Consider the following 14,672-nt stretch of genomic DNA (forward strand, 5'->3'; position numbering starts at 1 on the left):
CAATTATTTAATACTCACATATCAGAAGATTTCAGCAATAGTATGTAATACCATGTATCTTCTTGACAGGTTAGGAGTGCATACAAACCTCATTTTAATTTTAGCTCACTCCAAGCCTTCTAAAAGATTTTGTACACCTTTTGGTATTTACCTATAAATAACATTTAACTCAACTGCATGAAAACCTTTACACTCGATGAGCTGTGTACTCCTAACAAAGTGGCGGTAAATCCATGAATGGTCACGCCTTACTGACAGGCCACAGTACGTCAATCTGAAGGACATCACGTCTGACACGGTGATCAGCAGCATCGGAGCACCACAGGGCACGGTGCTGTCCCCTATTCTCTTCACCCTGTACACAGAGGACTTCTGCTACAACTCAGAGTTGCGTCATATTGAGAGGTTTGCTGATGACACAGCTATTGCGGGGTGTATCAGGGATGATCAAGAGGAGGAGTACAGGAGCCTGGTGAGGGACTTCACTGTCTCAGCTCAACTCCTCAAAGACCAAGGAGCTGGTCATTTACTTTGGGAAGTCCAGACCAAGGTCACAACCAGTTCTAATAGAGGGTGTTGAGGTGGAGACTGGATTCCTACAAATACCTCAGGCTGTGGCTGGACAGCAAGCTGGACTGGTCATGTAATGACCACCTGTACAGGAAGGGACAGAGCAGGCTGTACTTTCTGAGGAGGCTGCAATTGTTTGGTATCTGCCGGAAACTCCTATGGATGTTTTATCAGTCTGTAGTTGCCAGTGTCCTGTTGTACACTGTGGTGTGCTGGGGGGCAGCATATCCAAGGACACATCCAGGCTGAACAGATTGATCAGATGGGCTGGCTCGGTGGTCGGCATGAAGCCTGTCTACCTGGTGACCGTGCCTGAGAAGATGACATTGGACAAGCTCCACAATTATGGACGATGCCAGTCATCCTCTGCACACTGTCATCAGCAACCAGAGGAGTCTGTTGACTCCAAGAGCAGGACCAATAGGTTTAAAAACTCCTTTGTCCTTCATGCTATTGGACTTTACGACTCCTCTTTGCAGGGGAGGAGGGGTCACAGGAAAACAGACTGATCAAAACAATAACCGGACTATATACAATAAATTTAAATGCTCACTAAAACAACCAGTGCAATAACATTTAAAACAGAGTGCAATAATTGTGCAAGATCCATCCATCCATCGAACGGAAGCAGTTAAGCTCCTTGACATTTAAGCACTCTATCCTTATTCTTCTCATTCTGTTTTAGTATCCTGTGTCTCCATCAGTGGTCAGTGTCCAGGAAAAAGCAGACCATGAAACCAAAGTACACAGGAACTTCAGTACAAATCTGGATTATAGAAGGAAAACAGGTCAACAATGAAGATGTGAGCTTGTTTATTGTATACTCAAATTGATAATTGGTTAATTGCATTGATAGCCAAACAACACATTAACCCTTATTAGCTTCAGTAAGGCTCACATTCAGCCATGAGAAAAGTTGCTGGATTAAACATACAGTATATTTTATTGGCAATTAGATATGTTTAGTAAGGACATTCTCCTCTACAAGATATTCATGTACAATATACAAGTTCAAAAATAGAGTTTGTTTGCACCGAGTTCACGTTCCATTTATTCTCTTCAGGATGTCAAAATTCACATTAGTTGTTTGGGTCTCTAAGTCTCAGGTGTAATGGCTGTGATTCTACAGAGGACTGGATTTAGACATAGAACAAAACTAAAGAGTGGTGGTTGGGCTATGTTTACATGCAAAGACGCGTATAAATGTTAATGCTGAATAGATAAAACCAAATGATGGAAATCAAAATGCATCAATAAAGAGGACCAGGCATTAAGGAGCTGACCATGTATCAACAGAATTATAAAGACACACGCGCACCCCATCACACTTACATATATAAAAGCACTCCACAGCATGACACTCACACTCACGCACTATACAGTAAAATAAACAAACCCACTACAGTACACTAGATGCAACCCCTCAACTAATGGGTGATCCTCATCTGCAAGAAAACAGAATTATAAAACACTTACTCAGTTCCTTAGACATCAGAGATGGCCATTTGTCCAAGCCCATGTGACGGTACTAAGAGGGAAGGCCGACGTCTAACACTGACTATAATTCAAGGGGATTAGTTACATTCAAAAGGACCTTGGCCTGAACAGAGCCTGTCAAATATGTACAGGTCAAACTGGGTGGAAAAGCTTTACATACTTGAAATGATGAGGCTATAAAATAAAAGTTATAAAGCACACATTGTTATTTAATGAAAAATACATTAAATAACAATAGTGGGAATTAATTAGTTTCACTATTATCAAGAACAATACCATAGAGACAAAACATTTGGTGAAGTATGTACTGACAGGAAGTAACAGGAAGTCCAAACCTGCACTTTAAAGTGGAGAGGGGGGTGGAGGCAGCTATATGCTTCAAGAGAGAGAAAAAAAAAGAAAATACAGAAACTTCTTTACACAGACACGCCTTCAAAGTCATACCATAGACAGATTTTAAAGTTAGCCATCAAAAGTCAAGGTTCTTCCATCACAGAGCACACCAGCACTTCAAAGCCTGAAAACCAATGATCAATGAAACTTCTCAATGTGCAGTCACTTTACAACAAGGATTAAAAAATTAAGTTCACACGGTGCTTTTACATATACACAGGCAGTAAGAAATGGCAAACAGCGTTTGGTTTAAGAAAAAAAAACTACAAAAAAAACCCCCAGAAATTCATAGCAATCGAGCGGTAACCGCAGTAACTGACAACCAGGATGGGGGCAGGGTGATATATATAATATACATTTTAAAAAGACTTCCCTTAATAAACCGTCCAATCACAGAACTCCATCAATCCGACAAGGGGCCAAAAGCAACCCTGTGGGAGACTGGGCAGACTTTGAACATGTCTCTTGCTGAAGATGGGTCACACCCCCCAGAGGAACTTGAACGTAAGAACACCGAGGTGGGTGAGGTGACCCAGCAACCTCCTTGCAAACTAACACTCTCAGATGTACTGATCACGCATGGCACTGGAAGGCAAACCTTCAGGCAAACAGATTGTGAAGGTGGCACGAGTGTCTTTATCTTAGCGCAAATGGTGAATACTTCCATCAGTACTACATACTTAATCAATGGTACAGAATGCTGAAAATTCAGACTCATTTCAAGGTGAGAAACATCCCTTTAACTCAGCGGGGGTCCCTTGTGCCTGGTTCCCAGATCTTAGAGAAACATGGACCTGGATGAGTGGCTGAATTTGGGTTTTTGACACAGGCTTTTTTCTTTGGAGAATACTTAGTGTTCCTCAAAGGAAAACAGGGGAACATGACCAAACAGAAACAAAAAGAAAAAAAAAATAAACAAAAACAAAGATCAGAAGAAAGAGAACAAGACGACTGAAGAGTTGATCCTCTCTGCATCTGTAGCCTGAAGGGAACTGTGGAGAACTTCACGACTGAGCAGTTGCTTGAAGAACTCCATGACTGAACAGCTGCTTGGACAGCTTCTCTCAGCTCTGGGTCAGGAATAAGGCTTCACGATGTTCACAGTGGTTTCTTAGCAACAGGGGTTAAAAGGCTGCTCTGCAAGGAAGAGCACTGAAGTCTCCTCCACACGTGTCCTCACAGATGGTTCTGTGCTTTTCCCTTTTTTAAAGCACTGTTTTATTTATTTTATTTGTTTCTTTCGTTTAACAGTGATCACATTTCAGGCATTCAGGTGCGGCTGGCGAAAACTAAAATATGGTTCCTGTCGAAATACGAAACAAAACGTATTATGCATGTTAGGCTTGTAATCGCTGTTACTGTTAAAGCAGTACCAATTAAAAGACGAAGAATGTTTGAGTGTGTGGTCAGCATTGGGTGCTAGTACCTGTGAGCTGGACAGTGCTGGAGTCTGAACCTCATCTGAGCCTCATCTGTGACTCTTCTGTATCAGACCCACATTCTCATACACCCTGGAGCTCTCCTCCCGCATACTACACACACACACACACACACACACACACACACAATGAACAAATCACTTATAGGCAACAAAAGGTTTAGAAAATTCTGTTCCAAGAAAGTGAAGGTGCGACTCACTCAGCACAGGTGGGCGTAGTGGAGCAGGGAGGCAGTGGGCTCTGGTCTCCACCACTCAGATCTGACAGCGAGTACTTAATGTTGGTGTACTCACGGCCCTTGATTTTGCTTTTCTGACAGGAGAATGACAAAAGGTTATTCAGTCAAGACCAGCAGGACTCCAGAATAGATAGTGTAGAAATGCACTAACCACAGAACACCCCCCTCCCCCCAACCTGCTCCTCCTCTATGCGGCGCTGCAGTGTCTCTATGTAATGCTGAACCGCCATGTAGATGAAGCGGTACTGGGCCTCCGTCTGCACCATCCCTGAGCGCTGGGATCGCACCATCTGGATGGTCTTAGGCACGTCAATGTCACAGTCCACCCCTGCAGCACGAGCAGCGGGTGGAGTAACCTCAACATCGTACAGTTATAGTGTGAACAGCGGGTGGAGTATCCGCAATATTGTACAGTTATAGTGTGAACAGCGGGTGGTGTAACCAGAACATCGTACAGTTAGTGTGAACAGCGAGTGGAGTAACCAGAACATCGTACAGTTATAGTGTGAACAGCGGGTGGAGTATCCGCATCATCGTGCAGTTATAGTGTGAACAGCAGGTGGTGTAACCAGAACATCGTACATTTATAGTTGGAACAGCGGGTAGAGTAACCGCAACATCGTACATGTATAATGTGAACAGCGGGTAGAGTAACCGCAACATCGTACATGTATAATGTGAACAGCGGGTAGAGTAACCGCAACATTGTACAGTTATAGTGTGAACAGCAAGTGGAGTATACAGCATGAACAGCGGGTGGTATAACTGTAACATCACAGAGATACAGTGTGAACAGTGGGTGGAGTAACCGGAACATCGTGTGGTTTTACCTTTTTCTCTGATGACATCTATTAAGATGTCAATCACGATGAACGTTCCTGTTCGCCCGATTCCAGCGCTAGTGGGAAGAGATGAACTTTAATAACAGGGCACGATCTCATGCCACAAGACAGACATGTGGGGAAAGGTGCTGTGTAAAATTTGGATCCACAGTTCAACAGGAACAAGAAAGGAAATGACACTTGGAGGGATGGGGTGGCCCTCGCCCACCTGCAGTGTACAACGATGGGGCCCGCCTCCAGAATGCTCTCCTGCTTTAGTTTGACCTCTTCCAGGAAGTCCAGCACGCCGCCGGGGTCAGTGGGCACGCCGTGGTCGGGCCAGGCACGGAAATGGTACTGCCACACGGTCCGCTCGGTATTGCCCTGCACAACCAGAGAACGCTACTAACACCAACGCGCTGAAGTTAGCCTTCATTTATTGTTACACTACCGTCTTTATTAACCTAGGACACATCAAGTAGGATTATGAATGGTTTTCCTGGACAAAAACTAGTTCAAGTCCCAAATACTAATAAATGTATTGAAACTAGAGCACATCAGTGGGCCAGGAACTTTTTGCAACTTTTTTGCATTGCATCTGAATTGGACATCCTTACCTGTCCAACCTTAGAAAGCTTCAGCTCTCGGAGGATGTAATCATGAGCCGATGTCTCCTTGACATTGCGGACACGCATGGCTCCATACTCTTTAAGTGCAGACACATCCGGCCAGTACTTCACACATTTACTCTGAGGGGCAAACATCAGGATTAACTGCTCCTGATTCATCATTGTAGATATAACTATTAGTCACGCAAGTCTAAAAGCTTAGGTTTTCTTGAGAATTCTGAGAAATTTAACAAATTCTCTTCAAATGTTTTCCTAAAGGTATGTCCTAGATTTACAATAATATGTATAAAGTAAATCCTGTAAACAAAGAAAAATGAATAAAATGAATCATGCCTGCATGCAAACAGAAAAGTTTTGGAAGAATCAGAAATGAAATGCTAGAAACTGCTTACCTTGCCCCTCTCAACCTCCTTGGTGGTCATTACGATAACACGGGAGTTCTCCTGAAAGACCATTCTCCAGAAGTCACTGATGGTGGTCTGTAGGCACCCCTGCGTGGCAATGTAGCTTTTCTTTAACCTGGCGTTGTTGCACTTTGACTCCAGCTCTGGCTGTAGGGGCATAATGGTCAACTCCGGTTAAATGGCCAACCAGCCAAAGTCTTTCACACCATGTACAGCCAATACTGTCGTGCTGACGCAGGGACTCCTGGCTGTAACACCAATACTATGGTTACATGTTAATTTCACTGGGTGTGACTTGGTGAAATTGGATCATTTATCAAACTTGGTACTGGTACGCAGTGCCAAATGGCATTAAAGGCTTGAAATAGATATCACGGTCTAGTGGGAAGGAAACAGGATACAGGTGCTTGCCTACTGTATTTCACAAATACACAAACATTTCCTTCTAAACACTTAAATCCTGGTGTATTTAAAGGCCTTGTGTTTATGTTCGTGAGTAGATCATGTTTACCATAATGTCAGTTACTACCATGATGATGTTAGCGTTGATGTAGTCAGAACCCGGCTCGTTCGTGTCACCATCGTTGAGGACTACTCGAGTGTGGTCAACTGCGGGAAACAATCAGGGAGAGTCGTGTCAGACATTTTGTTACCCACATGTCCCTGATGCAAAAGAAGCTCTTCCCACTTTCAAGTTCTTCCCCACATGTCGAATCACTGAAAGACAGCAGCTATGTAGAACAGAAGAAGTAATCATGGATACGCACAGGGGAGGATGTTCTTGTATCTGTTCTTGTTCTTGTTCTCAGCACGCTGACCTTCCTTGCGACTGTACAGCAGCTTGCACTCCTGCTGCTGAAGTGTCTGATCAGAAGAAGCACAGACATTGTCAAAGCTCAGAGTGCTTAGTGGGCACGGTTCTGTACCTGCGCAACTTGCTGCATGACCTTGAAGAAGACCACTCACCTCAAACTCTTCCCAGAAGCCCTGCTTCACTTTATCGGTTGCTTCAGCTAGCTTGCTCAGCTCCCGCACCCGGCTCTCGATCTCAGCGGCATTAATGCGTGTGGTGTTCAGGGGCTACAACGTGCAGGGACACATAGTAAGTGCCCATACTTCAACCAATACACATTTGAACAAGGGAGAAAAAAGTTCAATGAGGTTACTTTCTAGTACCAAATACTTTCTAGTTTGAAAAATCATGCTGAAGGAATGTTCTTCTAATTTTAACATTTGCTTAAATGCCCCAAACCCACATATTAATGAGTGCAGGAATCTTTCTAGAGATACACATCCTAAGTTTCAGACTGCTGGCCTCATAAAAGTCTTCTTGGTGAAGTCTGTCAGACCTGTTTCAGCTGCAGCACCGTGCCCAGTGTTTCCACCATGGGATTCTTCTTGTAGTGTTCGACCAGGTCTGTCAGGGAGTCAAACTTCTCCCCACCACCCACGTCATACTTCATATCATGCTGCCAAACAGAAAGAGTGGTTTGGTGACAGACCCCAAGACTCGGATATACCAAAACCTGGGCCAGACCAGGCAGTTTGAATAGTTGAGCAGTTGTGGGTTCTTCGTATTTAGAAGTACCTGGCAGCGGATCATGACGTGGGTAACTTTGGGTTTGCTATCGCTACTGTCTGTCTTGTCGTCGCCGGTCCGAACTGACAGTACAAAGTCGCCCGGGTGACTCTGGCTCTCTCTAACCAGGAAGCTGCCGTTCCGCCCTTTCTCAGTCAGCAATTTCTCCGCCTCCCGACCTGATAGGTGTCCGTGGAACCACCTTGGAGAGAGAGAGACAATGTAAGGGTGACGTCCACCAAACATCGAAGCATATGAAATAAGGTTGTCATTGTCATTTGTTTCCCCGAGTGAATCAAAGACTGAGGTGGATGAGGGGCACCTCTCGGAGGTGGGGTCGGCACAGTTGAGAGGGTACTTCAACTCAATGACGTCTCCATTCTTCTCCTTTAGCTGACCGTGGTGCTCCATGTAGTACTGCACCAACTCAGCTAGAGTTGCAAACTTCTCCCCTCCATACAGGTCATAGTAGTCCCCTGTGTTCTGGATCTTGATGTGGGTGACAGCCCCATTTCGCCTAAACAAAGGTGGGGAAAATCAGACATTTCGTCCGTCATCCGGTATGATTGGGCAAGTACAACAATATTAACAGGGAACCATCTGCATATTAATACTGCATGAAATAACACAATAATATAAATCATTGTAAGTTTTCTTTTTTAAAAGGGGAGAAATGGCTGGTATGTTTTTTGTTGGTAGAAGACTCCTTAAAATGCATATCCATCAGTTCAATGGCTCAAGTTGATGTCCTAGCAAGTAATCAGTAATGAATCCAGTTATCTGCGTTATAGCAGGGACACGAAGTACAGCAGGCAGGGTGCACCCCACCAGCGCTTTGTGGGCGTGACCATGTGCTGTGCCCATCGATGATGGAAGCTGGCATGATGTCTCAGCCCAGCCCCATCAGCAAGAAGCCGTTTTAGCTCACGAAATGATGTGTACGTAACAGCAATTCTTCCACAACAGAAGAGCCGTGTGTTCTCAGGCGTGTGGCGTAACAAGCCAGATTGCTGTTGCAGTGTGGCTATGTTGAACTCTCCAGAATGTTGAACACTTTTAAAGTCGATCATTTAAAATCTCTGCTTGACACATTAATTTAAAACTAATTAAGTTGACAGCATTTGAAGTGCATTTCCTAGACTTGTGATCATAGCGATCATAGTTATGTTTCAGTTCGACTCATGATGACAATTGTTTTGTAAAAAGAAACAACTTGTGTTGTTTACTTACCATGTTGAGTACTGTTTGATAAAACCCAGAGTACTGCCAAGTGTTCAGGTTTGACCTAATTACTATGACAGTGGTATCTAGATACAGACAGTATCTAGATGCAGGCAGTGCTGTGGGTTATCAAACAGTACTCCACAGGTTAAGCAAGTACATTTTATGGACATAACAGCTTTCTAAGCTTCCAAGGCAAAAAAATTAATATTGTAATAACAAATGCACCAATGTCGACTTAGCTTATATCGACATACATACAAGTGGGTCATTCCATATCAACTCAACCAATGGTCCCCACCTGACCATCTCAGAATCCCTTCAAACGTTCCCCATTTGTAGGCAGATATGTTTCATTGAAAAATCCAAAGTATTTCTGTTACATGTTCAATATTTCAAGAGTTACAGTCGTTTTTGTAACACCACCCTCAGCCTCAGTGGCCAAATAGCAATATTTGAATGTGAATATCTCAAACTATTACAGCTAATTTTTTTGTATGTTTAGAAAGTTGTATACTTGTACTTTATGTACTTTCTGGTGCTGTACGTTGTGTCAATAGAACAAATTCCCAAAGTTGAAAGAAAAAAAAAAAATCAACTAAGAGTCATATTCACCTGTCATTATCTCATGAATGGAGTAGAAGAAGACCGATCTATGTTTTATGTTTCAAAGTACTTCCAGTGGCAATGTTGAAGTAATAATTAAGTTGCCTGTATGTGGTCCAGTTTTTGCACAATTTGCTGTCAAATATACAATTTCACACGTACGGTACCCTTGTTTGGACACCGATTCCCAAAATACCTATATTTATTTTTTCATTTTTTTTGTTCTGTTATATACTATGATATGTGCTGATTATATGGTAGAAAAATTGGAATGGCCTTTTTTGATATAGTGGTTTTATTCACCACTGAAAATCACCAATATCATGGAAAAATAACATTCAAAAAAAGAGAAGCAAATCAAAATTTGTTGTGCTAAAATGTAGTATTTACACAAAAGATTTATTTACACAAAGGCGCCAGATGCATATTAAGTTACACATCAACAAAAGTTAAGTAATTATACAGTTTGTTATTTATACACTAGAAATGTGTTGCAGCATAAGCATTAAACTTGGCCGAGATATCAGTCAGATTTTCATTGTCCAATTGATATTGTCTAGCACCACTTCCAAAAGCCTGTGGAACTGGAACACAGCAAAGGACTTGCTGAAATGGCACTCAACACACATCGTCAAAACTTGTAGCAAGAAATAAACATAATATGAACACAAGTTTGTGATCACAACACGCACCCTAAGAACCTAATAAATATTTGAAAAACAGGTTATATCACTGTATAATAATTTGCAGTTAAACTTAATAGCAATTTTAAATTAATTATCTTATCATGACTGTTATATTTTACAAGGTACATCAGCATATGTTACTGGAAAAAACCCCACAAAAAAACAAGCAGATCAACAGTAGTGTAGGAAAGCAAGGTAAAAAAATCTCACGAAAATTTCAAAAACTTGATAAATTCAATTACAAATAAAACCACTATATCAAAAAAGGCCATTCCAATTTTTCTACCATATAATCAGCACATATCAAAGTACATAATAGAACAAAAAATTTGAAAAAATAAATATAGGTATTTTGGGAATCAGTGTCCAAACAAGGGTACCGTATGTGTGAAATCGGATATTTGACAGCAAATTGTGCAAAAACTGGAGTATAGATGAATAAATGGGGTGCCACATACAGGTACCTTAATAATTACTTCAACATTGCCACTGGAAGTACTTTGAAACATAAAACATAGATCAGTCTTCTTCTATTCCATCCATGAGATAATGACAGGTGAAAATGACTTCAGCCTTCTAGCTGTAATAGTTTGAGATATTCACATTCAAATATTGCTATTTAGCCACTTTCGCAAAAGATGCGTCTGAGGGTGAGGTTACAAAAACGGCTGTAACTCTTGAAATATTTAACATGGAACAGAAATACTTTGGATTTTTCCATGAGCCTACAAATGGGGAAAGTTTGAAGGGATTCTGAGGTGGTCAGGAGGGGACCAATCCAAATTTTGGTTGATTTGACATGGAATGACCCAAGTGCTCAAGCAATCAAATAAATAAATTTTAAAATTGATCACATGATTGAAAAACAAAATAACAAGCACCACACTTAAGAACATTCATTAAGGAAGTTTCTCTTTGACATGAAGGAACAAAATGTTGGCTGGCTGCATTAATGATGCAGAAACTAGAGTAAAAAAGGAAGTAGATTTTAAAATGCAACACTAAGCACAGTCATGGTGTACATGCTGAATGAGCATTAGAAGTTAGGGGTAGCACTGTCATGGTGTACATAGTGTATGAGGGTGGGGTGTCAGGGTTAGGGGTTAAGGGTCATGGTGTACGTAGTGAATGAGGGTTAGGGGTAGCACTATCATGGTGTACATAGTGTATGAGTGTTAAGGGTAACACTGTCATGGTGTACATGGTGAATGAGGGTGGGGTGTCAGGGTTAGGGGTTAAGGGTCATGGTGTACGTAGTGAATGAGGGTTAGGGGTAGCACTGTAATTGTGTACATGGTGAATGAGGGTTGGGGGTCAGGGTTAGGGGTTAAGGGTAGGACTGTCATGGTGTACATGGTGAATGAGGGTTAGGGGTACCACTGTCATGGTGTACATGGTGAATGAGGGTTAGGGGTACCACTGTCATGGTGTACATGGTGAATGAATGTTAGGGGTCAGGGGTAGCACTGTCATGTCAATTTATGCATTTACATAAATTGGTTATGTAGCTGAACATGAAATAACCTACATACATTTACTGGATATAAGACAAACTACTACAGAAAACGAGCATTGTGAATCATTTCCAGACGCCATCACAAGCAGTTGTGACCCATTAGTATTATTAAAAGCTGAAGCATACAAATATCACCCATTTCATTGGTCCTTCATTCTTATTAACTAGGAAAAGTATTTGTGAAATGTTTTAAACATGTATTCTGAGAAGGAATTTGAGCATTTCAAATAAATCCTCACAAGTTGTCCAGTGGGCTCAAGTACAGAATTAACATATTTGACCGCATCAACAGTAATGTGTGGTCTTCTGGAAAGATTTACGTTAAGTAAGGGAATATGGCATTCAATTTCATTTCCTGTCTTTTGTGGCTTTGGATATAAAAATGCTGTTGTGGTGAATCCTTTCCCTCCAATTGTATCTTCTTTTTGAATAAACGTGAATACAACTATAACTATTGTCTCTCTGCAAGCACATCCAGAATTAGACGCTCACCTGACAGACAGAGTAAAGTCTCCAGGATTGCTTTTACTTGGGCGGGCCAAAAAGCTTCCGTCCACTCCGCGGGTCAGCAGAAGGTTCTCGGCCTCCACACCAGTAATATTGGGGTGGAACCACCTATTAACAGAAACTGGTATTACAGCCGCTTTCTTAGACGGTACAAAGGAGATTACGCGACATCTTGGTGTTAGGGTCACTACTGCACTCAATATCTGTGGCTAAACTAACGAATAGACTCAATTTCCAACATTTGCGCGGAACAATAGGGTAAAGATAAAATCAGCTGGAATTAAATCTACTTAAACTAGCGCTGATCACGGACATTACAACAACCTCAGCGTTAGGTGGCTGGCGGCTTTAGCAAACACGGTCCATCTTTCCAAGAAAAGAAAGCAGGGGAAATTATAATAAACACATGAAAACCGGGGGAAATTAAGTTCAGTGATTGTACATACTTAAAAGGCGATTTAATACCTGTCAAAGGCTTTGTCTTGTAGCTGTTTTATTAAGACTAACTCGTGCTAGCACATCTGTTAGCAACATTTGCTCCCGGAGTCTGTGACGTGTCACAGGCGCTGAAGTTAAGAACAAAACTCACAGATTAAGTTCTCGGTGCATGTGTTTCTAGCCAATCTACCCAAATGTTTTTGAGATTACTTTATGTTGGAAAACAGCTAGTCTGCTTGCACTGGTCTCACTCGGCTGGCTAACGCGATAGTTGTTAGCCATTAGCATAATTCAACCCCGGTACACCAGCCAGATAATACAACCAAGTTTGAAATACGGGTCGACATAGCCGTGTCAGTGAGTCATGACAAAGAAAAGCTTTACCTCTGAGTCTAGGGTTTGTTTATGCCTATAAACGCAGTGTCAAACGAGACTATCATTACAACCTAAGTAACGATGAGCCAACATCCGCGCGTACGGTTTGTTTTTCATCTCCATAGACCTCACCTCCGAGATGTCATCTTCACAAGCCTTCTTTCCCCACGCCAGATACCTGCTTCAACTTAATTTACTTGATGGTAAATTACCACACTGATATCTAAAGCCCGGCTTATCTTCGACAAAATCCGTCATAAGGAAACAACCCGCTCAAAACGGGTTTAGATAAATGGACATTTGTTCAAAATTGGTCAGAGGAACAAAAATCGTTAGGCCTCGGCATCGGAGACCTTTCGCTTCAGTTGCAAAACGTCACCAAACCTGCGACAAAGCACCAAAGCAGCTGCACCCTCTAGTGGTGGTACATATGTAAGACTTACGCCCTCTAGTGGTGGTACATATGTAAGACTTACGCCCTCTAGTGGTGGTACATATGTAAGACTTACGCCCTCTAGTGGTGGTACATATGTAAGACTTACGCCCTCTAGTGGTGGTATATAGATAAGCCTTACGCCCTCTAGTGGTGGTACATATGTAAGACTTACGCCCTCTAGTGGTGGTACATATGTAAGACTTACGCCCTCTAGTGGTGGTACATATGTAAGACTTGGTACATATGTACCACTCTAGTGGTGGTATATAGATAAGCCTTACGCCCTCTAGTGGTGATACATATGTAAGACTTACGCCCTTTAGTGGTGGTACATAGGTAAGACTTACGCCCTCTAGTGGTGGTACATAGGTAAGACTTACGCCCTCTAGTGGTGGTACATAGGTAAGACTTACGCCCTCTAGTGGTGATACATATGTAAGACTTACGCCCTCTAGTGGTGGTACATATGTAAGACTTACGCCCTCTAGTGGTGGTACATAGGTAAGACTTACGCCCTCTAGTGGTGGTACATATGTAAGACTTACGTCCTCTAGTGGTGGTACATATGTCACACCAAATTATCCATACTAACTCGTACTAAATGAGCACATTCGTTCACCGTTCTCTTACATTAAAACAAAACTCCATTACCTCTATACTCCCCAACTGTACACTCACCAGCTCTCATTTACAAACAAAGAAACAAAAAAAAAAATAGAAATACAGAAATAAAGTAATTGCGTAGACAGTTGTCTTATCAAGCATGAATAGAACAGGTTAACCTCTGTTAAAAACTGATACTAGAATTAAACAAAGAAAACTAGCAACACACCACATTTATCTCCTCAGCTTGCAGTATCAAACTACAATAACATCCAGCCATATGTCAAAATTTGGACAACAAACTATATATGGCCTGACATCCCTTCACAATCCCTCCCAAAACACACATAAGTATAACATATTTCTTAACGAATTACTATGAATATTATTACAGAACACCGGCCACATGTCTCACCTTCAAAGAAGCATAAAACACTGTCTTCTTCGAGGCGTAGCCACACATACAAACAATTTGCATAACGCGAATACTGACACCAAGACTCGCAACCCCCTTACATTAACATACACCCCATTTATTCATCTGAAAAATTTCCCAGATATTTTCTTCTTTCGTGTTTTGAAAAAATATTTATTTTGTTTATAGTTTCTTAACTTCTTAACATTATGTATATATATTATGTATATATGTGCATTCATTTCAGTAAATCTAACCGACTTTTCGGTTTGACTCTTCATTCGCGTGTCTGTATTTTG

The 14,672-nt window shown here is 41.8% G+C and overlaps 1 protein-coding gene across 3 annotated transcripts; it reads right to left on the reverse strand.

Annotated features, from left to right (window-relative positions):
- Positions 1–1,366: 1,366 nt before the first annotated feature.
- On the reverse strand, positions 1,367–13,324 carry ptpn11a (protein tyrosine phosphatase non-receptor type 11a). 3 transcript variants are annotated; one of them, XM_076986541.1, is made up of 16 exons: positions 13,052–13,324; positions 12,092–12,214; positions 7,893–8,087; positions 7,580–7,772; positions 7,341–7,460; positions 6,958–7,071; positions 6,759–6,855; positions 6,521–6,600; positions 5,980–6,138; positions 5,576–5,707; positions 5,188–5,342; positions 4,968–5,035; positions 4,314–4,465; positions 4,099–4,211; positions 3,887–3,992; positions 1,367–3,763 (listed from the first exon to the last, which is right to left on the reverse strand). In XM_076986541.1, exons 1-15 carry the CDS (start codon positions 13,063–13,065, stop codon positions 3,929–3,931), a joined length of 1,779 nt encoding a protein of 592 aa, XP_076842656.1. In that variant the 5' UTR covers positions 13,066–13,324; the 3' UTR covers positions 1,367–3,763; positions 3,887–3,928. The 3 variants fall into 3 exon arrangements, with proteins under 3 accessions (XP_076842656.1, XP_076842655.1, XP_076842657.1); XM_076986540.1 differs by having other exon boundaries at positions 6,503–6,600; XM_076986542.1 differs by lacking the exons at positions 1,367–3,763; positions 3,887–3,992; positions 4,099–4,211 and having other exon boundaries at positions 4,314–4,493; positions 6,503–6,600.
- Positions 13,325–14,672: the final 1,348 nt, after the last annotated feature.

The sequence above is a fragment of the Brachyhypopomus gauderio genome, unplaced genomic scaffold (assembly GCF_052324685.1).
Source record: "Brachyhypopomus gauderio isolate BG-103 unplaced genomic scaffold, BGAUD_0.2 sc47, whole genome shotgun sequence".
In the NCBI taxonomy this organism is placed as follows: Eukaryota; Metazoa; Chordata; class Actinopteri; order Gymnotiformes; family Hypopomidae; genus Brachyhypopomus; species Brachyhypopomus gauderio.